The 20,485-nt window shown below is 43.1% G+C and overlaps 1 protein-coding gene across 16 annotated transcripts in view; it reads left to right on the top strand.

The window, feature by feature from the left end:
• Positions 1-17,881, top strand: part of OSMR (oncostatin M receptor) — a 54,335-nt gene extending 36,454 nt beyond the window's left edge. For 8 of the 16 annotated variants that reach the window (XM_032626406.1, XM_032626402.1, XM_032626401.1 and 5 more), the window contains 10 exons: positions 144-297; positions 3,084-3,160; positions 4,255-4,477; positions 7,188-7,367; positions 8,434-8,538; positions 10,011-10,187; positions 10,805-10,972; positions 14,241-14,322; positions 15,260-15,332; positions 15,656-17,757. In XM_032626406.1, coding sequence (XP_032482297.1) covers positions 144-297; positions 3,084-3,160; positions 4,255-4,477; positions 7,188-7,367; positions 8,434-8,538; positions 10,011-10,187; positions 10,805-10,972; positions 14,241-14,322; positions 15,260-15,332; positions 15,656-16,231 — 1,815 coding nt within the window. In that variant the 3' untranslated portion in view covers positions 16,232-17,757. Of the gene's footprint in view, positions 1-143; positions 298-3,083; positions 3,161-4,254; positions 4,478-7,187; positions 7,368-8,433; positions 8,539-10,010; positions 10,188-10,804; positions 10,973-11,110; positions 12,823-14,240; positions 14,323-15,259; positions 15,333-15,655 lie in introns of those variants that run through there. The other 8 variants (XM_032626410.1, XM_032626409.1, XR_004349166.1 and 5 more) reach the window with 6 other exon arrangements.
• Positions 17,882-20,485: the final 2,604 nt, after the last annotated feature.

Genomic DNA, 20,485 nt, shown 5'->3' with positions numbered 1-20,485 from the left:
TTTTTCTCAAAGAAGAACTAGTCTTACTCCAAATCAGGTCTTACTCTGTGTGTGATTTGGCTTTGCAATGAAGTATGCTCACCAATACTTCTGTCTTCTTCTCCCCCCAACCTTTTTTTTTTTTTTTTTTTTTTTTAATCAAGCAAAGCAATGTTTCCATCAAGGTGAATGGTGAATACCTCTTAAGTGAACTGGAGCCTGACACAGAATATGTGGCCCGAGTACGCTGTGCTTATACCAACCACTTCTGGAAATGGAGTGAATTGATTAGTCAAAAATTCAACACAGCTGAAGCTGGTACGTTCCGCTCCCTGACATCCCAAGGATCTAAACTGACTGACAGGAGACGGGTGGGCTTCTCTGAGAACTTTTGTTTGTACCAAAAACTCAGGGGAAAGTATAACAACAGAGGCTTGGTACCATCTTTAAAACACAACAACAACAAAAGACTAAATTAAATGCCTAATGAAATACGAGTGGGAAGATATCTACCTCAGACATTTGCCATCTGAGTTATTTCTACTGAACATTTTCTCTCTGATCTTCAATTTGCCAAAGTGGTTTCTAAGCTAAAGGTATTGCTGGATTCCCGTTGGATCTGGGGCTGTGTAAATTAGTATAAACTTTTAATTCAGGACTGGGGACAAACAGTAGCATTTGTGCTGAGGAAAGCACTGACCTCATGCTAAACAGCTGTGTTTGGAAATGTAATGGTATTTGGAAACTGAATCATCGTTGTTAAGTTTTTGGTTCCCCCGGTGACAACAAACTGGGAGCCTTCTCATCATGCTCTCCGGGGTCATTTCCTCAATAATGACTGAATGAATGACTTTTTCCCCCAAATAACTATGTCTTAGACCTCAGATAAACCTCAGGAGATGAGATGGCCCAGCCTTGCTTTCACCTCCTTCCAACCCCAGATGATAAAGTCTTACTGTTGCCCACTTTACACACGAAACAACTTGGGCCCCTAAACTGGGGAGACATGCCTGGTTTGCAGAGTTAATGAAGGGCAGAGACGTGACAACAGTAACCAGGGCAGTTACCGTTTATCTAGTGTTTAGTGTGTGCCAGACACAGCTCCAAGTGCTTGCAATGTTTTCCCCTCAAATCCTCCCACCATGCAGTAGGTCCTGTTATTATCCTCACTTGATAGATGAGGCCGCGGAGGCCCAGGGAGGGTGAGGAGTTTAATTGGCCCCGCTAGCAAGGGACTGAGCTGTGACTGTAGCTCAGGCCCAGGCTGGCTGACTCCAGAGCGCCCCCCTGATCTGACCCAGACTGGCATCTGCGTGGTCTGTCTCTCGGGGGTGTCATTACAGCCTGGAGATCTTTGTGATTCAAGTACTGGCTATTTTGCTGCCTAAGGAAGGATTGTATATATTTATTTTATTCCATCTTATTATTTGTGTTTGTAAGCTGGTGAGTTCTTTCTGTTTCAGCCCGGGGGGCACGTTTTAAAGCAGTGACTCTGATTGGCGGGCTGGTGAGGGCAGTGCCTGAAAACCCACACCCAGGGCTGGTCACCAGAGGTGCTCAGCAGGCCTCCTCCCCTTGTCAGCACCCCCACCACTCCCCTCCAAGACTCCAGTCATTTTTCTTGGGGGTAGTCCCCTCCAGAGCCCTGTTCCTGATGGTAATTTGGTTTATTCCTCAGTTGTGTTTCATTAAAGAATTTTTACTTTATTAATACTGCATTGCTTTGGGATTTTTTTGCAAATTTATTCAACATTACACCTAAAATTTAGTGCAATGAAAAATAACAGAAAGATGGCATTTTTAGTAGATAGTTTCTTTTAGATTATAGTATCATAAACTTGCAAAATACTTAACTTTGCTTTCGATGATGACAAGGAAATGAGATGCATCTACTGAGGGTGAATCCATAGATTTTTTTTTCATCTTGAATAACACTTTGCTTAATGCTGGCAAAGTCAATGTTTATGTGTATTATAATCCTACTTAAGCAGAGTCACGGTGAGCAGAGCTAAATGACCCCATGGGAGAAATTATATTGACATAAAGATGGAGCACCGTCAGCTGTGCCGCAACTCTCTCTTCTTGCAGGTAGTCCTGTACAAACCAGCTGAAGATTCTGCATTGAGCTTGGGGGTCTCTCATTGAGTATTTCAATGTTTTTGATTTAATATTGGCTTCTCCGACGGCTTGTTGAGAAAATTGAAATCTGCCTCTAATAGATTTTAAAAATATATGGTCACCTTTATGTTGAGTAGAAAGTGTCAGTAACTAAGGGGGAGAAAAAGGACTTTCTTAAATTTCAATTATTGGGGACTGTAAACTATATTTTTATGAAACAGAGAACTAAATCTGTATGTGTTATGTTGCAAAACAATGCTTCTTGAACAGAGATGTGTTGAAGCAAATCATAAATCGCTGGTCCTACTGTTTACCGGCAAGAAAGACGAGGAATCAAGCTCTTCTAGAACAGAGTGGGGAGAGGCATATGCTGGGGAGAGGTGTGCAGCCAGTGCCCTGAGGGTCCACATGCAGGCAGCTGGCCCAGGCCAGGAACTTGGGGGGCTGGGTGTGCATGGGGAGGAGGGTGACAAGGAAGGGGTCCCAGGCTCTGACTGCAGCGACAGGCCAGCCTGTGTGCAGTTAGGAACTCGGGGAAGAGTGCAGCCTTCCCCTGGGGCTCTCCACTTGTGTGTGTCCATTGCCACCTTCACAAGTGGGGCAAGGAAATAGCGACAGTCTGCTGCTCCTAGAAATTCCAAATATGGGAAATTTACCTGACTAACCTCCTAGAATTGGACTGACAAAGGATTCCAAAATTCCTTGGTGGCTTCCAGAAGCTCTGAGGCTTGAGTTCACAAAGGCCCCATGTGATGTCCCATTCAGATGTAGCAGCCCTTTTGTAAAGCACCTACTGTGTGCCCCTAGTGAGGCGAGACCAGTATGGCCACGGCCAAGTGGGTAGAAATCACAGAGAGTGAAAAAGCGAGAAGCAGGCTCAGGCAGGACAGGCCGTGGTCACTTTTGTTGACGAAACTAGAGAAAGGTTGAATGTATTATTGTATGTGCATATTGTGACCCTAGAGCTTTTCTTTGGTTAATTTCAGCTCCCTCAGAGGCTCCCGATGTCTGGAGAAACTTGAAGATGGTGTCGGGACATCCTACTGTGAGTTTATTCTGGAAGGTGAGATACAGACGTTCAAAGAGACAGATTTTTGCTTGGCAGTTATCTTTCACTGAAACTAGACATTGGTGCAGTCTTCTGATGGGGAGGGCTGTTAACATGAATCCAGTAGAATTTGTTACCCAGTGGAGGAATCCCAGCTCCACATCCATGTCCCCAGCGCCAGACCAGTAACTCCTTCCTCAGCAGCCTCTTGCACAGTGGTGGCCAGTTCTGCTTGTTAGAACTGCATCTCCTAACTTCTCCTCAGGCCTTCCCCTAACATCTGCAGGGCCCAGTCCATGAGTGTAAGTGGAGAAATATATACCATAATTAAAAGTTATAAATATTTAACTATTCAGAGTATTTATATTTAAAAGTTATAAGTCAAGCTAAAAAACTGCAATATAAAATTAATCTTGTCTTTCTATCTTAACTGACGTGCCTTCACGACAACGTGGAAGGCCTGGTTTGCGTTAAGAACTCTCGGATTCCTCAGTGTTTGATGCTAAAGCATGGCCGTGCTGAGGGAGCTGGTCCTTGGCCGCAGGCCACCCCACTCTTTTTCCCATCTCCACTCCGGTCCTCCCCACCAGGGAGGACCGCCATGCACACACATGTGGACGTGCCAGTCTGTACGTCCAGGTTTTGTCCACACCCCAAGCTAACAGTTGCCCCAGCCCAATCTCAGGTCTGGGGGTGCACACACCAGGGGCACTGTCTGTCCTCGGGAAGGTAGGCCGGAGGTTCAGGCCCCTCCCGTCTGGGTCTACTCCTGTCTTTCCCACTCCATACTCACTGAGTGTGTTTTAATCCAGGCTAAAGAGTCCCCCTTTCTCTCTATTCCTGACTTGGTCACTCCTCTCTGGACACAGTATACTCTGAGATCTCCCCCAAATGATCCTATTCTCTGCTCAATTTTAGTTAGAATAGAATGTCTGATTTCAAGCTTGGTTTAGAAGGTTATTTTCTCTCTTAAGCTGTTTTAATTAGCCCGGTGTGTGTGTGCGTGTGTGCGTGTGTGCGTGTGTGTGTGTGTGTGTGTTCAATCAAGGGACAGAAACTCTTTTCAGAGGAAAGCCCATTTTGAAATGATTGTTTAATATTTTTTTCAGCCACTATCAAAAGTGCATGCCAACGGGAAGATCCTGTTCTATAATGTAATTGTAGAAAATCTAGACAAGCCATCCAGGTTCGAGGTCCTCTCCATCCCTGCTCCCGCCAGCAGCACAGAACTAACCCTCGATCAGTGTTCTTACCAAATCCATGTCACAGCTCACAACAGTGTGGGCCCTTCTCCGGCTTCCGTAATTGTCGTTTCTGGAGACCCTGAAAACGGTGAGTGTTTTTGGTTTTGTTTTTCTTCTCTAGAAAAGTGTTGATGGTGTTATTAGGCAGAGATGGATAAATCAGAAAGACAGTAATTTGGGGAGACAAAAGATCTAGCTGCCAAACGCTGTCCATCATTTTCTTTGGGTTCAGGCGTGTCAGCGGGTTTCCGGCGCAGTCCTCCTTTGTGTGGGAAGAAGATTTCAGCCATATCTCAGGGATTCTTCCACCAACTTGGGAAATTGTCTCAAATTTATTCAAATAAATGCAACACCGACAAACAGTCCCAGCTGAGAGTTAGAGATGGTATGAAAGTGCTTTGTGGCTTATGAAACATGAGGTGCATTTATTATATGGCAGAATATTTTGTCAGTCTTGGCCACCTATAAAGAGCCCAGGAACATTTCTGGACATCACGAGGAGAGCTAGCATCATCTTTCGAGAAGGGCTTTGCCAAAGCTGTGGAATAAAATGGTGATAACTGGCTAAACCCTTAGCCTGTGAGAGACCAAACAAGGTGGAAATGACCTTACCTGTACAATTAATAATGGTGTAAATTTCCTTCTTGGGAGAGCTGTGAAAAGAGGTTGGCTGCACTAACCCCGCCCCCAGCAGTACACACTCTGAGACACTGCACACTTGGACATGACCCAACAGACACCCTAAGGTCATTCATGAACCTTGCAATAATGTCACCCTTCACTTACTGCTATAAAAAATTTCAGACCCTGCTTGTAGGGTTATGTCACGTTGCTTTATACCTATCATTCAAATTAGGCTTAAATTTAGGTTAAGTGGGCTAGATTAGAGGGTGTTATTATTTTGTTTTATTTACTTTGTTTAAGAACTATCCCGTGTGTCAAGTAAGAAAAAGAAATTGAGATTATGCCACAGGAGAAAAACTAAGGAGTCACTTAACCTAATCTTTGCTTGTCAAGAACTGTATTAGAGAAGGAAGTGAATAGTTGTATTCTGTCTTTATTAGGGCCGAACGGGAAAGGTGGGCATTTCATTCACCCTGGGGGAGCTGACAGATTAAAAAAACACTGCCTCCAATGAGGCTCAGCTCAAACAACTCTGCTAAACACTATTATCTCTATGGGGTCATCCCTATCTGTGGGTTCCTATCATACCTTCCTTCCCCATGCCCTGCCTTTAGAACCCATTCCTTCACCTTGTGAAGCCCTATCCAGCTTTCCTGATGTGGTCCACATTCTTAAGTATCTAGAGTGGATAAAGGCACTGATGTGCTCTGAGACAGACCAAGGAGGTTTAGCCAATTCACACTAGAGTATGAATGACTGAAGAAAAAGAAAATAGACAGATTCCCTTTCTCTTTCCCTCTACCTCCACTCCTCAAAACATATTTGCAATTTTAAAGCAGCAGCTTAGTAAGAGTCATGCTTCTAAGTTTGGGGTGAAATTTTAGTCAGTGTGAATAAGTGAAGTAGAAAATGTCAGTTTTAATATGAAAGAGATTTGTCTCTCTGATGAAGGAAGACAGAGAAGCCATGTGGGTAGGATAGGCACAGGCCTTCTTGGGGAACCTCTCGCCTCATGCCTGGGGCTGCACATTCCTTTCAGTGTTCCCAGCTGGGTGATAATTTGGTGCCCTAGAAAATGTCATAGCATCCTGCTTTTGCATCAATGTTCAGCTCTAATTAGAATTGCCAGATAAATTAAAGATGCCCAGTTAAATATGAATTGCAGAGAAGCAACAAGTACATTTTGAGTGTTAAGTCTGTCCCATGTAACATTTGCGCCACACTGGCTGCCTCTCTGAACAGCTGCTTGCAGGTCCACCGCTTGATCAGAGTCTGATTTCACTCGAGTGACCACCAGGGACCACTGCCCTCTGAACAGTGGCAGGCTGTGGAGTTAGCCTCGGAAATAGGAGAAATTCTCATCCCTCAATATCTAGGCTGACCCGCTTGAAATCAGTAGAACTGTAGTCCATTGAGACAATATCACCTTTTTTCCAATTGTCAGACCTTAGGAAAACTACCCTGGTGCATAAAATACGTTGAGGTGGTATCCTAGGTCATACGTACCGTGCACATCCGTTCATAATCTGGCTTAGTACATACCTGAATTGTTCTTTCCTTTTTTTCTCCACACTCACCTCAGTTTCTGCCCCTAAAATCTAGGAGACAGTAGTTAGTTCAGGAGCAGCCAGCATTGTGTGGGACAATTAAGCCAAATTATTCATTCATTCAACAGATGAGTTTTGAAAGCAGATCAAGTACCAGACACAGTTCTAGGTCAAGGGTCAACAACTTTTTCGGTAAAGGGGCAGAGAGTAAATATTTTAGGCATTATAGGCCAGACAGTCTCCAATCTATATTCTGTATTCTTTGTTTTTAAAAACTCTTTAAAAATCTTAAAACCAGTCTTAGCTTAAGGGTCATAAAAACAAGCTTCCAAGGCTGGATTTGTCCTGCTGGCGGTGGTTTGCTGATCCCTGTTTTAGGGGCTGACGTCCCTTTGGGTCTCAGAAGATCAGGACAGGGGGCATCTGAAGGGCAGGTGTGAATATTTGTTTGGAGTGAGAGGCAGGAGAAGATCCCTCCTGCCCCTAACCCAAGCCCCGTAGCAATTGCAGAGGTAGGGCTTTTACCTGCTAGATACACTGCACGTTCAAGTTTATTTTCTTCTTTAGATACTTTTGCAAAATGTATGATTAATTAAATCTGAAGCATTGCCCTCTTTGTATGTACAGAAGAGGTTGAAAAAGGAAGAGTTAACGGCACAGAGGATGGATTTTCTGTGTCTTGGAAACCCCAATCCGGAGATGCCACAGGCTATGTTGTGGAGTGGTGTGATGGTCCCCAGGACCTGCCCTGTGTCCTCCAGTGGAAAAACCTAGGCCCCAATACCACAAGCACAGTCATTAGCTCGGGTAAGAAGAACCTTCTGTATTACCATGCTGCTCCATTCACCTGGCAGCAACTTCAAAGGGGTTTCTGGATCATCTCAGATACTTTGTGCTCAACTGATAACTACAAATCCAGCTTGGGTCTTGGAGTTCAAATTTTGCAGTGATGTGGTCTAAGTTTTGACCTTTATATCTACTTTTACAGAGACTATCTGGACCAAAGGCTGGAAGAGGTGTTCATGAGTTTCATGAATTTGTTCAGCAGTGAGTCAGCAGTCTCAAATGAATGGCAGAGGGACATTATAACAGTTGTCCTGAGAGCTTTTACAAAAGCAGAGAAGTGTGTGGATTTGGGAAACATGGGAGTAGAGCTGATGGGAGTCGATTATCAACTTCAGTTTCAATGGAACATATAGAACTTGGTCTCTTTCCTCCCACACTGGATTTGTCATTTCGAGATTACTAGTGTAGCAGTTCAAGGAGCCTAGGTTTGTGGCTTGATTAGGGGTGGGGGTGGGGGTGGGTGGGTGTTGGTGGCGCCATCTGCTGGGCTCAAGATAAAGATGTGGGAATTGTCCAGGTCCAGAGGGTGATTGATGAGACTCCAGGAGGGCATTCAGCGGCTGGTGGGGAGTGAGGAGGGGAGTCTTCCCTTGGCTTGAGCAGTGTCAGTGGCATGGTTCAGAGGTGTGGGGTGAGGGGAAAGTGAGGTACTGGAAGCAAATCTTCCAGATGCTTGCCCTTCATGGGCAGAGAGAAGGCCAGTCGCTGGCAGGGGATTTGGAGTCAAAGGAGAGTTTTACATGGTTTTCTGTGTCTGGTTGAATTCTGCGCCCAGTTGCATGCACGTGGATAAGGGCATGTTTGCGAGCTCTTGATCAAGAGGACGATGTAGAGGACAGTCGCCCAGACTTCGTCGGAAATGCTGGAGGATTCAGGGGAAGGAGGGAAGATGGTGGCGATGAAGGGCAGAAACCCCGAGGAGGAAATTCTTAACGGGACACAAATTCATTTTTCATTCTTCTTCTTTTCAGAAGTAAAGAGAATGGCATCCTGTGTTATTGAAAATCTGTTGACTTTTCTTCTCTAGGTGATTTTAGACCAGGGGTTCGATACAACTTCAGAATTTATGGGATTTCTACCAAAAGGATGGCTCATTTATTAGAGAAAAAAGCAGGATACTTGGAGGAACTGGGTAAGTTTAAAGCATTTAATGTGTCCGTTGTTCAGAACAATCCAGAAACTCTTCACTTTGGGTTTAGGAAGAATACAGCACCTTTCCTAATTTTCAGTGTCCCGCTTATTCTGGCAATGGGGTTTTTTAAAAAGTTATTTTTTAATCATACAAATAGAAAACATTTTCGTTAAAGACAACTTACAAGATGTTATGCAAAAGAAGACAAAATGATTGCTAATTTTACCACCCAAGGGCAAATACCCAGAGTTAATATTTTATGTGTATCCTTTTTCAGTACAGATATACACTTTTAAATAAACATGGGATCTTTTTTATTACTACTCTGTGCAGTTTTATAAAGTGTTTTTTGACTCATGTCACTAAGTAATATTTAACTGTATCATTTTTTAGTACTGCAAAGTGCCTCATGGCTTGCATATGTCAAATCACCTGTCGTTGGACTTTTAGGATGATTACAAAAATATTTCTCAATTAAAAACTATAAAATTCACCTTCAGTTATGTTGCAGTCTCAAATACTCAATCTCTCTCTTCTCTCTTGGCCAAATCTCTTATGCCCTATCTGACTCACCATCATTTTAGCTGAATCTTTGTTCATTGCTCTGATAATGGTTTTTCAACAACGCCCCGGAAGTAGAATACTCGAGCCAAAAGGTTTGAACTTCTTAAATACAATTTTATAATTTTTAAGACTTTTGGTAGATATTGTGAAATCGCTGCCCCCCCAGAAATTGTACCATGATCCCACCAGCAGTGGGGGGGAGTTTTGATCCTCCCATGTGGTTGCTAATTCACCTTCTCGGCATCCAGGGTCTCACACCCACTGGAAGCTGGGCAGCTGTGTCCTTGATTGCCTCTCAGCAATCAGACCAGCTCTTGGGGTTCTTCGTTGGGTGGGAGCTACCCCAGACAGGCAGGAAGGGTGTGTTGTGTGTTTTGGCGGACATAGGCCAGGTGTGCACCAGCGTATGTGCTGAAACAGGCTCTCAGGGAAGCCTCAAAATAAACGCTTTCCGATTCTCCCGTGACACCTGGACAATTGTGCACTGCTACCACTTGGGAACTAGAGTTCTTCAAAGTTGCCCATACCTCTTCAAACATAACCCTTCCTCCTCCTCCCTTCCTCCCTACTTCAGTTCCTCCTCCCAAACACTGTTGAGAATTCAGACTCAGAATGAAGTCTAGGAAAGCCTTTCTTTTTTGCTGTGTGACCTTGCCAAGTTACTGAGTCTCTCTGGGCATCCATTTCTACACCTGAGAGATGTGAGGCTTGAACAAGATGATTGCTCAACCCCTTCCCAGCTCTCACGAGCTAAGTCAGGGCGTACATCCTCTGGAGAAAAAGATGAGACTCCTTCTCTTGGCACACGCGCCTACAGAGTGGGCCGTGGTTCTGCTTCCAGTTTACACCAGTGCACCGAGACTCTTTCCAAATCGTAAATCTTACATTGTCCCAACTTCCTTTCCTAGCTCCTTCAGACAACCCTCAAGTGGTCATGAGTAAGTTGACCTCCCACTCCTTCACTCTGAGTTGGAAGGATTATTCCACTGAATCCCAACCTGGCTTTATACAAGGATACCATGTCTACCTGAAACCCAAGGCGGGGGAGCAGTGCCACCCGGCATTTGAAAAGACAGTTCTTCCAGGTGACTTTTTTTTTTGGTCTGTTTACCGTTTCAAGGTCTCATTATTTGAAATCATTGGAAAGGCTGCCGGCCGTCTCTGACTGTGGCCAGGCTGAATTCTGTGCTCACGTGCTTTTATGATGGAATGGTGTTCTTAAACAAATTAGTAGGGTGGACAAGACCGTGGGGGCCAGGATTTTAACTTACTTAAAAACAATGTGGCCCAGTATTTTTAGAAGCACCTGAAATACCCTCAGCTCCTTAAGAAAACCTACCACTTAGGAAACATTCTTGCTAACCTCATTTTTTCTTTGACTTCATTAAAGTTTATTAAAATGTATATCTAAGAAGCACTGGCAGGCTCTTACTCTCTCTCTGGCAGGTCTGAGTGCTTCCCCTGGATCAGGAACATCCCTTGTTTAGTGGGGTGCTTGCTTTGCTTGCCGTCTCCCGAATATTTTACCAGTGTCCCCATTGTGATGAAATTATGATTTCATTTTTGGTTGGTTTAGAAATGTTGGCAGTGCCAAGTCAACAAGAGTATTAGTGCCCCACTGTCTCACAAGATCTTTATCACGCTCTTAATAGTTTTTTCTTCTTGAAAAAAAAAACTTTTTTTTTTTTTTTTAAACTCACAGAGGATTCAGTTTGTTGCAAATACACAATTGACAACCCGGAACAAAAGACATTTGTTGTGGAAAATCTACAGCCGGAATCCGTCTATGAGTTTATCGTCACTCCTTACACAAGTGTTGGCGAGGGTCCCCTGGATGCCTTCACAAAGGTCACAACTCCGGATGAATACTGTGAGTTTCTCCAAATCAAAACTCTTAGCGGTTCTTGGGAAACTGACAGATGACACACACCACGGGCATGGGTTTTGTCTAGATTGGGAATTTTTAAACCTTTCTTCTCTTTCTGTGTCTGTCTCTTTCTTTCTCTAGATGAAACTCACCAAAAAAAAAAAAAAGGAAACGTTACGCAGAATCCCACTACATAAAATAGATAAGAGTGAAGCTAATCCAACTGATCTATAACCTGGAATCTTCCTCTTGCCTCTCTCTGGCCCCTGAGGCACTTCTCTGGAACTCAGTCCCAGAATAGTTTGAAAATCACTGATGGTGTATTTTAGTGTTGACTTGGGAAGAGCCTTGTGAGTTCTGTCTGCAAGAGGGGTGGGGGTGTTCTTCTCAGCAGAACTGCTCTCTGCAGCCAGCCTTCTGGCTGATTTCTCTCAGTGGCAAATTACTGGCTTCTTGACCTTGCGTCTCTGGGGCTACTAGAAAGTACGGTGGGGCAAGCAGTGTTGGCTCACGGACCCGGTGTTTGCAGATTTGATGGGGAAAGGGTGAGATAAAGAGAGCCATCCTTTCAAAATGCATTTGTCTTGAAAGATGGAGAAAGAAGAGGAAGGGAGAAGAATGGCAGCTTACTGGTAAATAAGATTCTGCTGGTAAATCCTGCCCTCCAACGAAGAGGAAGGTGGTGGGAGAAAACAGATACTGACGGAGGAAAGCGGGGAAAGTAGGTAGCAGATAGGCATCATAGGAGGTCCACGCTGGAAAGGACCTCTCAAGATACGTCTCCATGAAAAACAATTAGGCTAAAATATCTGCCTGAGTTGCCAAGTATCATAAGGTGGGGCTCTGGGGATGGGGTGGGCTCGTCAGGTAGAACCACTGGACCTGGCTGCCTGACTGGTGATGAGGATGCCCACGACCACAGTGGCAGGTTGGGGCCGAAACATGGCCCCAGGTCTCTAAGCCAAAGGCCAGAACTCTCATAGTCAGGTTAAGATTTCAGTCAACAACTCACATTACTTGAGCATGCTTGCCATTTTAGAGTTAATTTTAAATTTATTTTCAGGCTGTTTTTCTTCCAGCTTCAGTATTTACTTGGCTGGTAGAGGTGTGTGTATGAGTATGTGTAAGACACACACACACACACACACACACACATATAATACATATGATTATCTTTATCTCAAGTATATTTTCTAGATTTCATTTATCTCCCTTACTCATGAGAAACCTCCTTAGCCTTGGCTGTGACTCGATTATATTGATTATTATGAAAAAGTAAACCAAGTTGCTGCATAATTGCAGCAGTGAGAATGACAGTCCACAGTTAGAAAGATAGTGTGGAGGACTCACAAATGCAATGGTGAGTGACAGAAGCTGGGCCCCGCTCTTGCTGCACAATTCCACACACAGAGTATAGACAGAGGCAAATGCTGTTTATGTGGTTGAAAGGCAGGCTAGTGGTTACCGTGGGAGGGGAAGATGCCTGGATGGGGACACTGGGGGACTCACGGGGGAGCTGGTAATGTTCTTTTCCTTGATCTGGGTACTGGTTACGTGGGTACGTTCAGTTTGTGAAAACTCATTGAGCTGTACACTTAGGAGCACTTTTCTGTATGCACATATTATACTTCAACAAAAAGTTTAGCAAAGCCTGTCTGAAGTTTGGAAACTACTGTGGGTAGCTCCCCAGGCTGCTTCTCAGATACATTACAAATTTGTAATTTAACCAAATTTTAAAACCAATTGTAGTCATCAAAAGTACTGCTCTTGAGAGCAAGGTGTTTTTTAAACATATGTGTACTGATTTATTTTTATTTATTTATTTTTGGCTGTGTTAGGTCTTCGTTGCTGCATGCAGGCTTTCTCTAGTTGTGGTGAGCAGGGGCTACTCTTCGCTGTGGTGTGCGGGCTTCTCATTGCAGTAGCTTCTCTTGTTGTGGAGCACGGGCTCTAGGTACACAGGCTTCAGTAGTTGTGGCACGTGGGCTCAGTAGTTGTGGCACAGGGCTCTAGAGTGCAGGCTCAGTAGCTGTGGTGCACGGGCTTAGTTGCTCTGTGGCATGTGGGATCTTCCCAGACTCGAATCCGTGTCCCCTGCATTGGCAGGTGGATTCTTAACCACTGCGCCACCAGGGAAGCCCAAGAGCAAGGTGTTCCTTAGTGGTGTCAGGAGGAGTTTCTTTCGCCTTACCTGGTGTCAGGCATAATTTTAGGCCAGTTGTCGAGGTGCTTTCTCTGCCACCCTCTTACCTTCCCATGTCCTTTTCTCCAGAGCCCTGTGCTTCCTCAGAGCACTGGGTTGGGCCTGCCCTCCCTGACAAAACTCCAGCGTTATCCACCAGCACCACAAGTCAGGCCCCATTCCTGCAGGACAGCTGTGGAGGGGGATGAGGAGGGCAGGGAGGCAAAGGGATTGAACAGGAATATATGTACATGTGAATGACTGTCAGCCTCCAAACCCCTTTGTGCGATTTGCTTTTATAAAAGAGGATGTTTACCAACCCAGCTGAAATATTCTTTGGCGGATTTGCAAGCAGTGAGACCAGGAAGATGGGCATTTATGAAAGTGAAGTACAGGTTGACATATCTGAGAAATAAAAATAGAATAATTATCCCGGCTGATGACTTAGGTAATTTTCTCAGAGCCTAACTAGAAGGGGTGCATTCGTCAAATTTTGACGTGTAATAAAATACCTCAAAATCTCAGTGGCATACAAAAATAAATCTCTCTTTTCATGCTCCTGGCTTGGCTCATGTAGGCTGGGCCAGGTGGGACTCCAAGCTTCAGGCAGGTTTGTTCCATGTAGGTTCACCCTGAGGCTTAGGCTGAAGGGACAGTGGCTCTGAGGGACCAACTCTTCTCAGAGTGGGTCACAGGAACACAAGAGAGCAAGCCAACTACAAGCACACTGAACGCAGCTACCAACCAGCATGACCACTACTCACCTCCCATTGGCCAAACCCAACTCACGTGGCTGAGCCCACAAGTCAAGTGTGTGGAGTGTAATTCTCATACAGGGAGGGAGTAAAGAATGGGGAGTAATGATCCAGTCTGTCAGGAGAGGTATGGGTTTGAGTCACAAGTGTTGAGGGCAAATGGTTCCTTGTGTTGGCTGGTTGGTCTCACTGCCCTGTCCCCCAGCAGTCAGACAGAACTCATATTGAACCTTGCACAAATGGAGTTTTGAGGAATAAAAGATACGTAAAACTATTTTTATTCCTTTGAGGGAAAAGCAGTCATTAAAAATATCCCTTTCTTTTTCCTCTCCAGCCCATACACTGATACACATCATCCTGCCCATGATTTTCTGCATTTTGATCGTCATGATAATTTGCTACTTAAAAAGTCAGTGGTAAGTGTGCGGGGAAGGTTTCTATCCAAGAAGGAGTCAAAGAAAAATCTAGAAAGGAGATAGAAGTCACACCTGATAATATGAGGAAAAGTGCTGAAAAGGAAAGAACAAAGGAGGATTTGGTGGAAATATGATAAGTTTTAAACAATCTTGTTTATCAACAGATAAGCAATAAATCAATACATAAGGAAACTAGACTTCCCTGGTGGCGCAGTGGTTAAGAATCTGCCTGCCAATGCAGGGGACACGGGTTCGAGCCCTGGTCCGGGAAGATCCCACATGCCGTGGAGCAACTAAGCCCACGTGCCACAACTACTGAGCCTGTGCTCTAGAGCCCGTGAGCCACAACTACTGAGCCTGTGTGCCACAACTACTGAAGCCTGCGCACCCTAGAGCCCATGTGCCGCAACTACTGAAGCCCTTGCGCTCTAGGGCCCACGTGCCACAACTACTGAGCCTGCGTGCCGCAACTACTGAAGCCTGCGCACCTAGAGCCCGTGCTCCGCAACAAGAGATGCCACTACAATGAGAAGCCCACGCGCCTCAACTAGAGATAGCCCGCGCACAGCAACAAAGACCCAACGCAGCCAAAAATAATAATAATAAGGAAACCAACTATTTTAAAACGTTGCCAAATTTGTTCATAGCAAGAGCTAATATTTATATTTCACTTACCATGTACTTGGAAGTGTTCTAAGTGCTTTACATATAACAATTCATTTAATGCTTCCAACACCACCATCACCACCGTAATGATCTCCATTGAACCAGTAAGGAAATTAAAGCATAGAAGGGTTAAAAAGCTTGCTTAAGGTTACAGTGTTAATGAGTGATTGATAGAGCACGGATTAGAACCCAGGAATCTGACTCCAGCGTTCTCACTCTTAACCATGCCGCTATATTGCAAAATTCCGTCTAATTTTCACTGTTTTTCTAGGCTGAAGGAGAAGTGTTATCCTGATAGTCCAAACCCTTACAAGAGCAGTGTCCTGTCATTAATAAAATCCAAGGTAAATGCTGGGAAATTGTATGGATACTCATATGCTTGTTAAAGACCAACCCAGGGCTGGGGCTATAGTAATCATACACTCCTAGACCTTCTCAGGAAGATGTCACAAAGCAAAAGCCTCTTCTGCTCCCATAGCCATGAAAGGGTTGAACACAACTTTGATTTCTTCTGTCGGGATATCTTTTGGTTTTCAACATCACCTCCAGTTAACTTGTGACCAGGATAAAACAACAAAAACTGAAGCTCTAAGTGCGTTTCACATACTTTATATACTGTGATACACACACACACATTATCTTTGCACATTTTTTGTTTCTGTTCCAGGAGAATCCTCATCTAACAATAATGTATGTCAACGACTGTGTTCCAGATGCTATTGAAGTTATAAACAAGCCCGAAGGGAGTAAGATACAGTTCTTAGGCACTAGGAAGTCACCCACAGAAACTGAATTTACTAAGCCTGCCTGCCTTTACCTCCTTCCGACGGAGAAGAACTACTCTGGCCCTGGACCTTGCATCTGTTTTGAGAACTTCACCTATAATCAGGCAGCTTCTGACTTTGCTTCTTGTGGACATTTCCCAGTAACCCCTCAAGCCCCACCACATCAGCTGGGACCACTGACTTCACCTGAAAATTTACTAAAGGCACTGGAACAAAACTACATGAATTCCCTGGGAGAAATCCCAGCCGGAGAAGCTAATTTGAATTATGTGTCCCAGTTGGCTTCACCCACCTCTGGAGACAAGGACAGCCTGCCAACAAATCCACCAGAGCCAGCACTCTGTTCAGAGTATAAAATGCAAACGGCCATACCCCTGGGTCTTGCCTCCGCTCCCCCAAGTGAGAACAGCAGCCTCTCCTCCACTACCCTTTTAGGTCAAGGGGAACACTGCCGCTAAGCAGTGTACCCATTTCGTATCCTTACGCTACACAGACCCTAGGAGCAGCATAGCCGGCACCATTCCATCACCAGATACCTCAGGGCTTAATCCCAGTGAGCTATCATCACCATTGTCAGGTCTGATTGATTTATATAATCTTGCTAGGTTCTGAAGGTCAGAAGCTATGAAACTTAACATTCATCCTTGGAGCAGGCTCACTGTAGAAATGGCAGGATCATGGGAACAGGCTTACCTTGCTGCTGCGTGTTCCACGTTCACCTCTGCAACAGCAGACTGGGCACTTGACATAGGGATAGACCCCATCCACTCAGTACTGGACAGGTCCTTGAAGTTCAGTTTTTAGTAGGAAAGTATTTCCATTAAGTTTTACCCCACATTTAATATCTCAAGAGTAAAGGAACTAGATTTCAGGCTTTAATAAAGGCTACAGAAGATTCGTTACTGGAGCATAAATTGTCAATGTTAATTTATTCTGGGTGTGTTTAATGAAGTCGCAGATATTTGAGACCAAAACAGATTTTAGACTTACCTTGAAGTGATGATAATTTGTAGTTCATTGATGTAGTAAAATGAACTCTTCCTATTAGACCTTATCTAATAGGTAAGACATGTGAATGAATCGATGAGATCCCCACAATTGTCCTGTTTAGTGTACCACGGTTAAAGAGTGGGACTGGCATGGAACCCCTGCCTCAGTGTTAAGATTATAGCACTCCTACTTAGTAGGCATGTCTTCTTCCACAACTTTTGATGACTACCTCAGAACAGATAAAAGGATAATGTCATTAACTCCATTCACATTTATGGTTCCTCTTTTTTTTCAAGAACTCTGGTATATAAATGACCTATTTTCAGTAAGCATCTTTTGGACTCTGCAGTAGGCTGTCTGGGTCAAGATAATGCCTTCACTGTCTCCTTATATTCCTATTATGCTAACATAATAAAGTGAAACCTCATTGTTGAACATCATTTAGATATAACTGCAAAAGGCTAAATGGAGTGGGAACTCCTGTAGTGGCTCAGCAGCAGTTTTGTCCCTTTGAACCAATATATGCAAAGCACATACCTGGTACATAGTAGGTGTTCAATCATGCTAGAGTTCTTTTCACTTCTTTCTGCCCGACAACCCTTAATGTTTACTTATCACACTTCTAAACAAGCATAATCAGGGGCTCCTTTTTCTTTGTTGTGGTGGACATGACGCTGCCTGTGCTTCTGGTACCGAATGCCCTGCGCTGTGCCATTCCACACTATGAAGAATGAGAGAGAAGGAGCCACAGCTGAAAGGAAGATGGCTGTCAACTGACCTAAATATACACAAACCCGGACTTCTGTTCAGGCTTTTCAACTTTTTCCTTCTATATAACTAAGCCTTTGGCCGAATAATGGGCTATGTACACCTAACATAGTACAAACAAGTATCTTGATTAAGAGTTCTGAGAAGACTCGGGGGCCAGTATTGTTATCATTTAGCCTCTTTGAGTTTGTCATGATGCAATTATGAAAGTACATAGAAACATCAATGACAGTGATGATTGATTTGTAAATAGTATCTTTCATAAAGATTTTCTTTAAAAAAAATAATCCACAAAACCTTGAAGGCATTTTTGTTGCAATAAGCTTTAATTAAAATATTTCACCATTGCATTATTTTGTTTTCTCTACCTCAATGAAATGAAAACCTTAACAATTATTATAGCCGATAAATAAGCTTACTAGAAATGTAAATTCCTGGGTACCAGTCCAAATCTCATAACCAGAATCTCTGTGGTCCAAGGCCTGGAATCCATATATCTCATAAGTTCCCAGGCATTCAGGTGCACACTCGACTTTGAGAATCATTGGTCTGAGTCAAACGAAGATGTCTTTCTGAAATAGAACGACATACCAATAGGAAATGCTGGGCTGTATAACTTTGTCCTTACGGTATCACTATGACTATAGTTCTGGCTGTAAACATTCTTCTCCCATCTTCGTAAATAACCAAATAACTTAGTATTTGAAACCTATATGCCATTTAACAGCATCATTTTAAGAAGTGTTATTCAGAAACTTCGAAATTTGTATTCATGTGTCAGAATGATGATGATTAAAAAAAAAAACAACTCATGGAGAATTTCAAATATATACAAAGGGAGAAGAGTTTAACAAACCCTTATGTATTGTCATCAATCCGAACAGCCGCTAAACCATGTTTATTTTAGTCCATCTGTACTCTTATTCAGTCTCCCTCCTGATATGATTTTGAAGCAAATCATTTCATCTGTAAATATTTGTTTCTCTAAAAAGGCTTTACTTTTTCTAATATAGCCATAATACCTTTTAAAAGATCATACCTATCAAAAAATCAAACAACCCAATCAAAAAATGGGTAGAAGATCTAAATAGACATTTCTTCAAAGACATACAGATGGCCAAAAAGCACATGAAAAGATGCTCAGCATTGCTAATTATCAGAGAAATGCAAATCAAAACTACAATGAGGTATCACCTCACACAGGTCAGAATGGCCATCATCAAAAAGTCTACAAACAATAAATGCTGGAGAGGGTGTGGAGAAAAGGGAACACTCTTGCACTGCTGGTGAGAATGTGAATTGGTACAACGACTATGGAGAACAGAATGGAGCTTCCTTAAAAAGCTATAAATAGAACTACCATATGACCCAGCAATCCCACTACTGGACATATAGCCTGAGAAAACCGTAATTCAAAAAGATACATGCACCCCCCAATGTTCATTGCAGCACTATTTACAATAGCCAAGACATGGAAGCAACCTAAATGTCCATCAACAAAGGAATGGATAAAGAAGATGTAGTACATATATACAATGGACCGCTAGCCATAAAAAAGAACGAAATAAAGCCATTTGCAGCAACATGGATGGACCTAGAGGTTATCATACTAAGTGAAGTAAGTCAGAGAAAGACAAACATGGTATCACTTATATGTGGGATCTAAAAAAAGCTGATACAAATGAATTTATTTGCAAAACAGAAACAGACTCACAGACTTCAAAAACAAACTTATGGTTACCAAAGGGGAAAGGTGGGGGGGTGGGAGAGATAAATTAGAAGGTTGGGATTAACATATACACAATACTATATATAAAATAATCAACAAGGACCTACTGTATAGCACAGAGAACTCTATACTCAATATTCTGTAGTAACCTACATGGGAAAATAATCTAAAAAAGAATGGATATATGTATACATATAACTGAATCACTTTGCTGTACATGTGAAACTAACACAACATTGTAAATCAACTATACTCCAATATAAAATAAAAAATTTAAAGAATTAAAAAAAAATCACATCTAAAACCTAGTAATATTCCTTAGCAATATCAGGATATTTTGATGGTGGGAAAAACTGGCAAATAATGACCTACAAATAAATAATGCCTGGGCCTGGTGACTGGTCCTCAGCTGCAGGTAGATAGGCTGGGAGCAGGGACCTAGTCACATAGCAGAGCTATGGACCTGCTGAAAGTGCCTGCTGACATTCCAACACCTGACACACTAATTCTAGTGAAACTAATTCTCCACTAGAATATGATTAAGAAAATCAAGTTGAATTAGACAACATCAAATATTTCTTCTAAGAGCTCTGTGGAAAGATTAGCTGACTTTCAAAAAAATTACAAAACATACTAAACATTTTGCATAAAGTAGGACTTTGAAAATCTTTGAAGAGGTACTTCCCTGGTGGTCCAGTGGTTAAGACTGCAATTCTACTGCAGGGGGGATGCGGGTTCAATCTCTGGTCGGGGAACTAGGATCCAGAATGCCAAAAGGTGCGGCCAAAAAAAAAAAAATTAAAACCTTCGAAGAGATACAACAGATGATTAAAAGCCTTCAAAATTAGCAGTTAAAATATTACTTACAATGACTAAATACATTCAATTTAAAGGACTAAGCAAATGTAGTTGTCTTTGTCTTCTAAGCATTAAAGAAACAAAGTTTTAGTACATTTTGGGTTTTTTTGAAATCAATACAAAATTAGTTGCTATGGTTTTAATGATGCCCCCCCCCCCCCCCCGCAAATTCCTATGTTGAAATCCTAACACCCAAAGATGATGGTATTAGTAGATGGGGCCTTTGGGAGGTGATTAGGTCAGGAGGCTAGAGCTCTCATGAATGGGATTAATGCTCTTATAAGAGACGCTAGTTTCCTAGTCCCTTCTGCCGTGTGAGGACACAAGACACAAGAAGTCTGGGACCTAAAAGAGGGCCCTCACCCAA

This window comes from Phocoena sinus, chromosome 3, assembly GCF_008692025.1.
Source record: "Phocoena sinus isolate mPhoSin1 chromosome 3, mPhoSin1.pri, whole genome shotgun sequence".
Classification (NCBI taxonomy): domain Eukaryota; kingdom Metazoa; phylum Chordata; class Mammalia; order Artiodactyla; family Phocoenidae; genus Phocoena; species Phocoena sinus.
The sequence above is the reverse complement of the archived record's forward strand: the minus strand, read 5'-3'. Positions and strand labels throughout refer to the sequence as shown.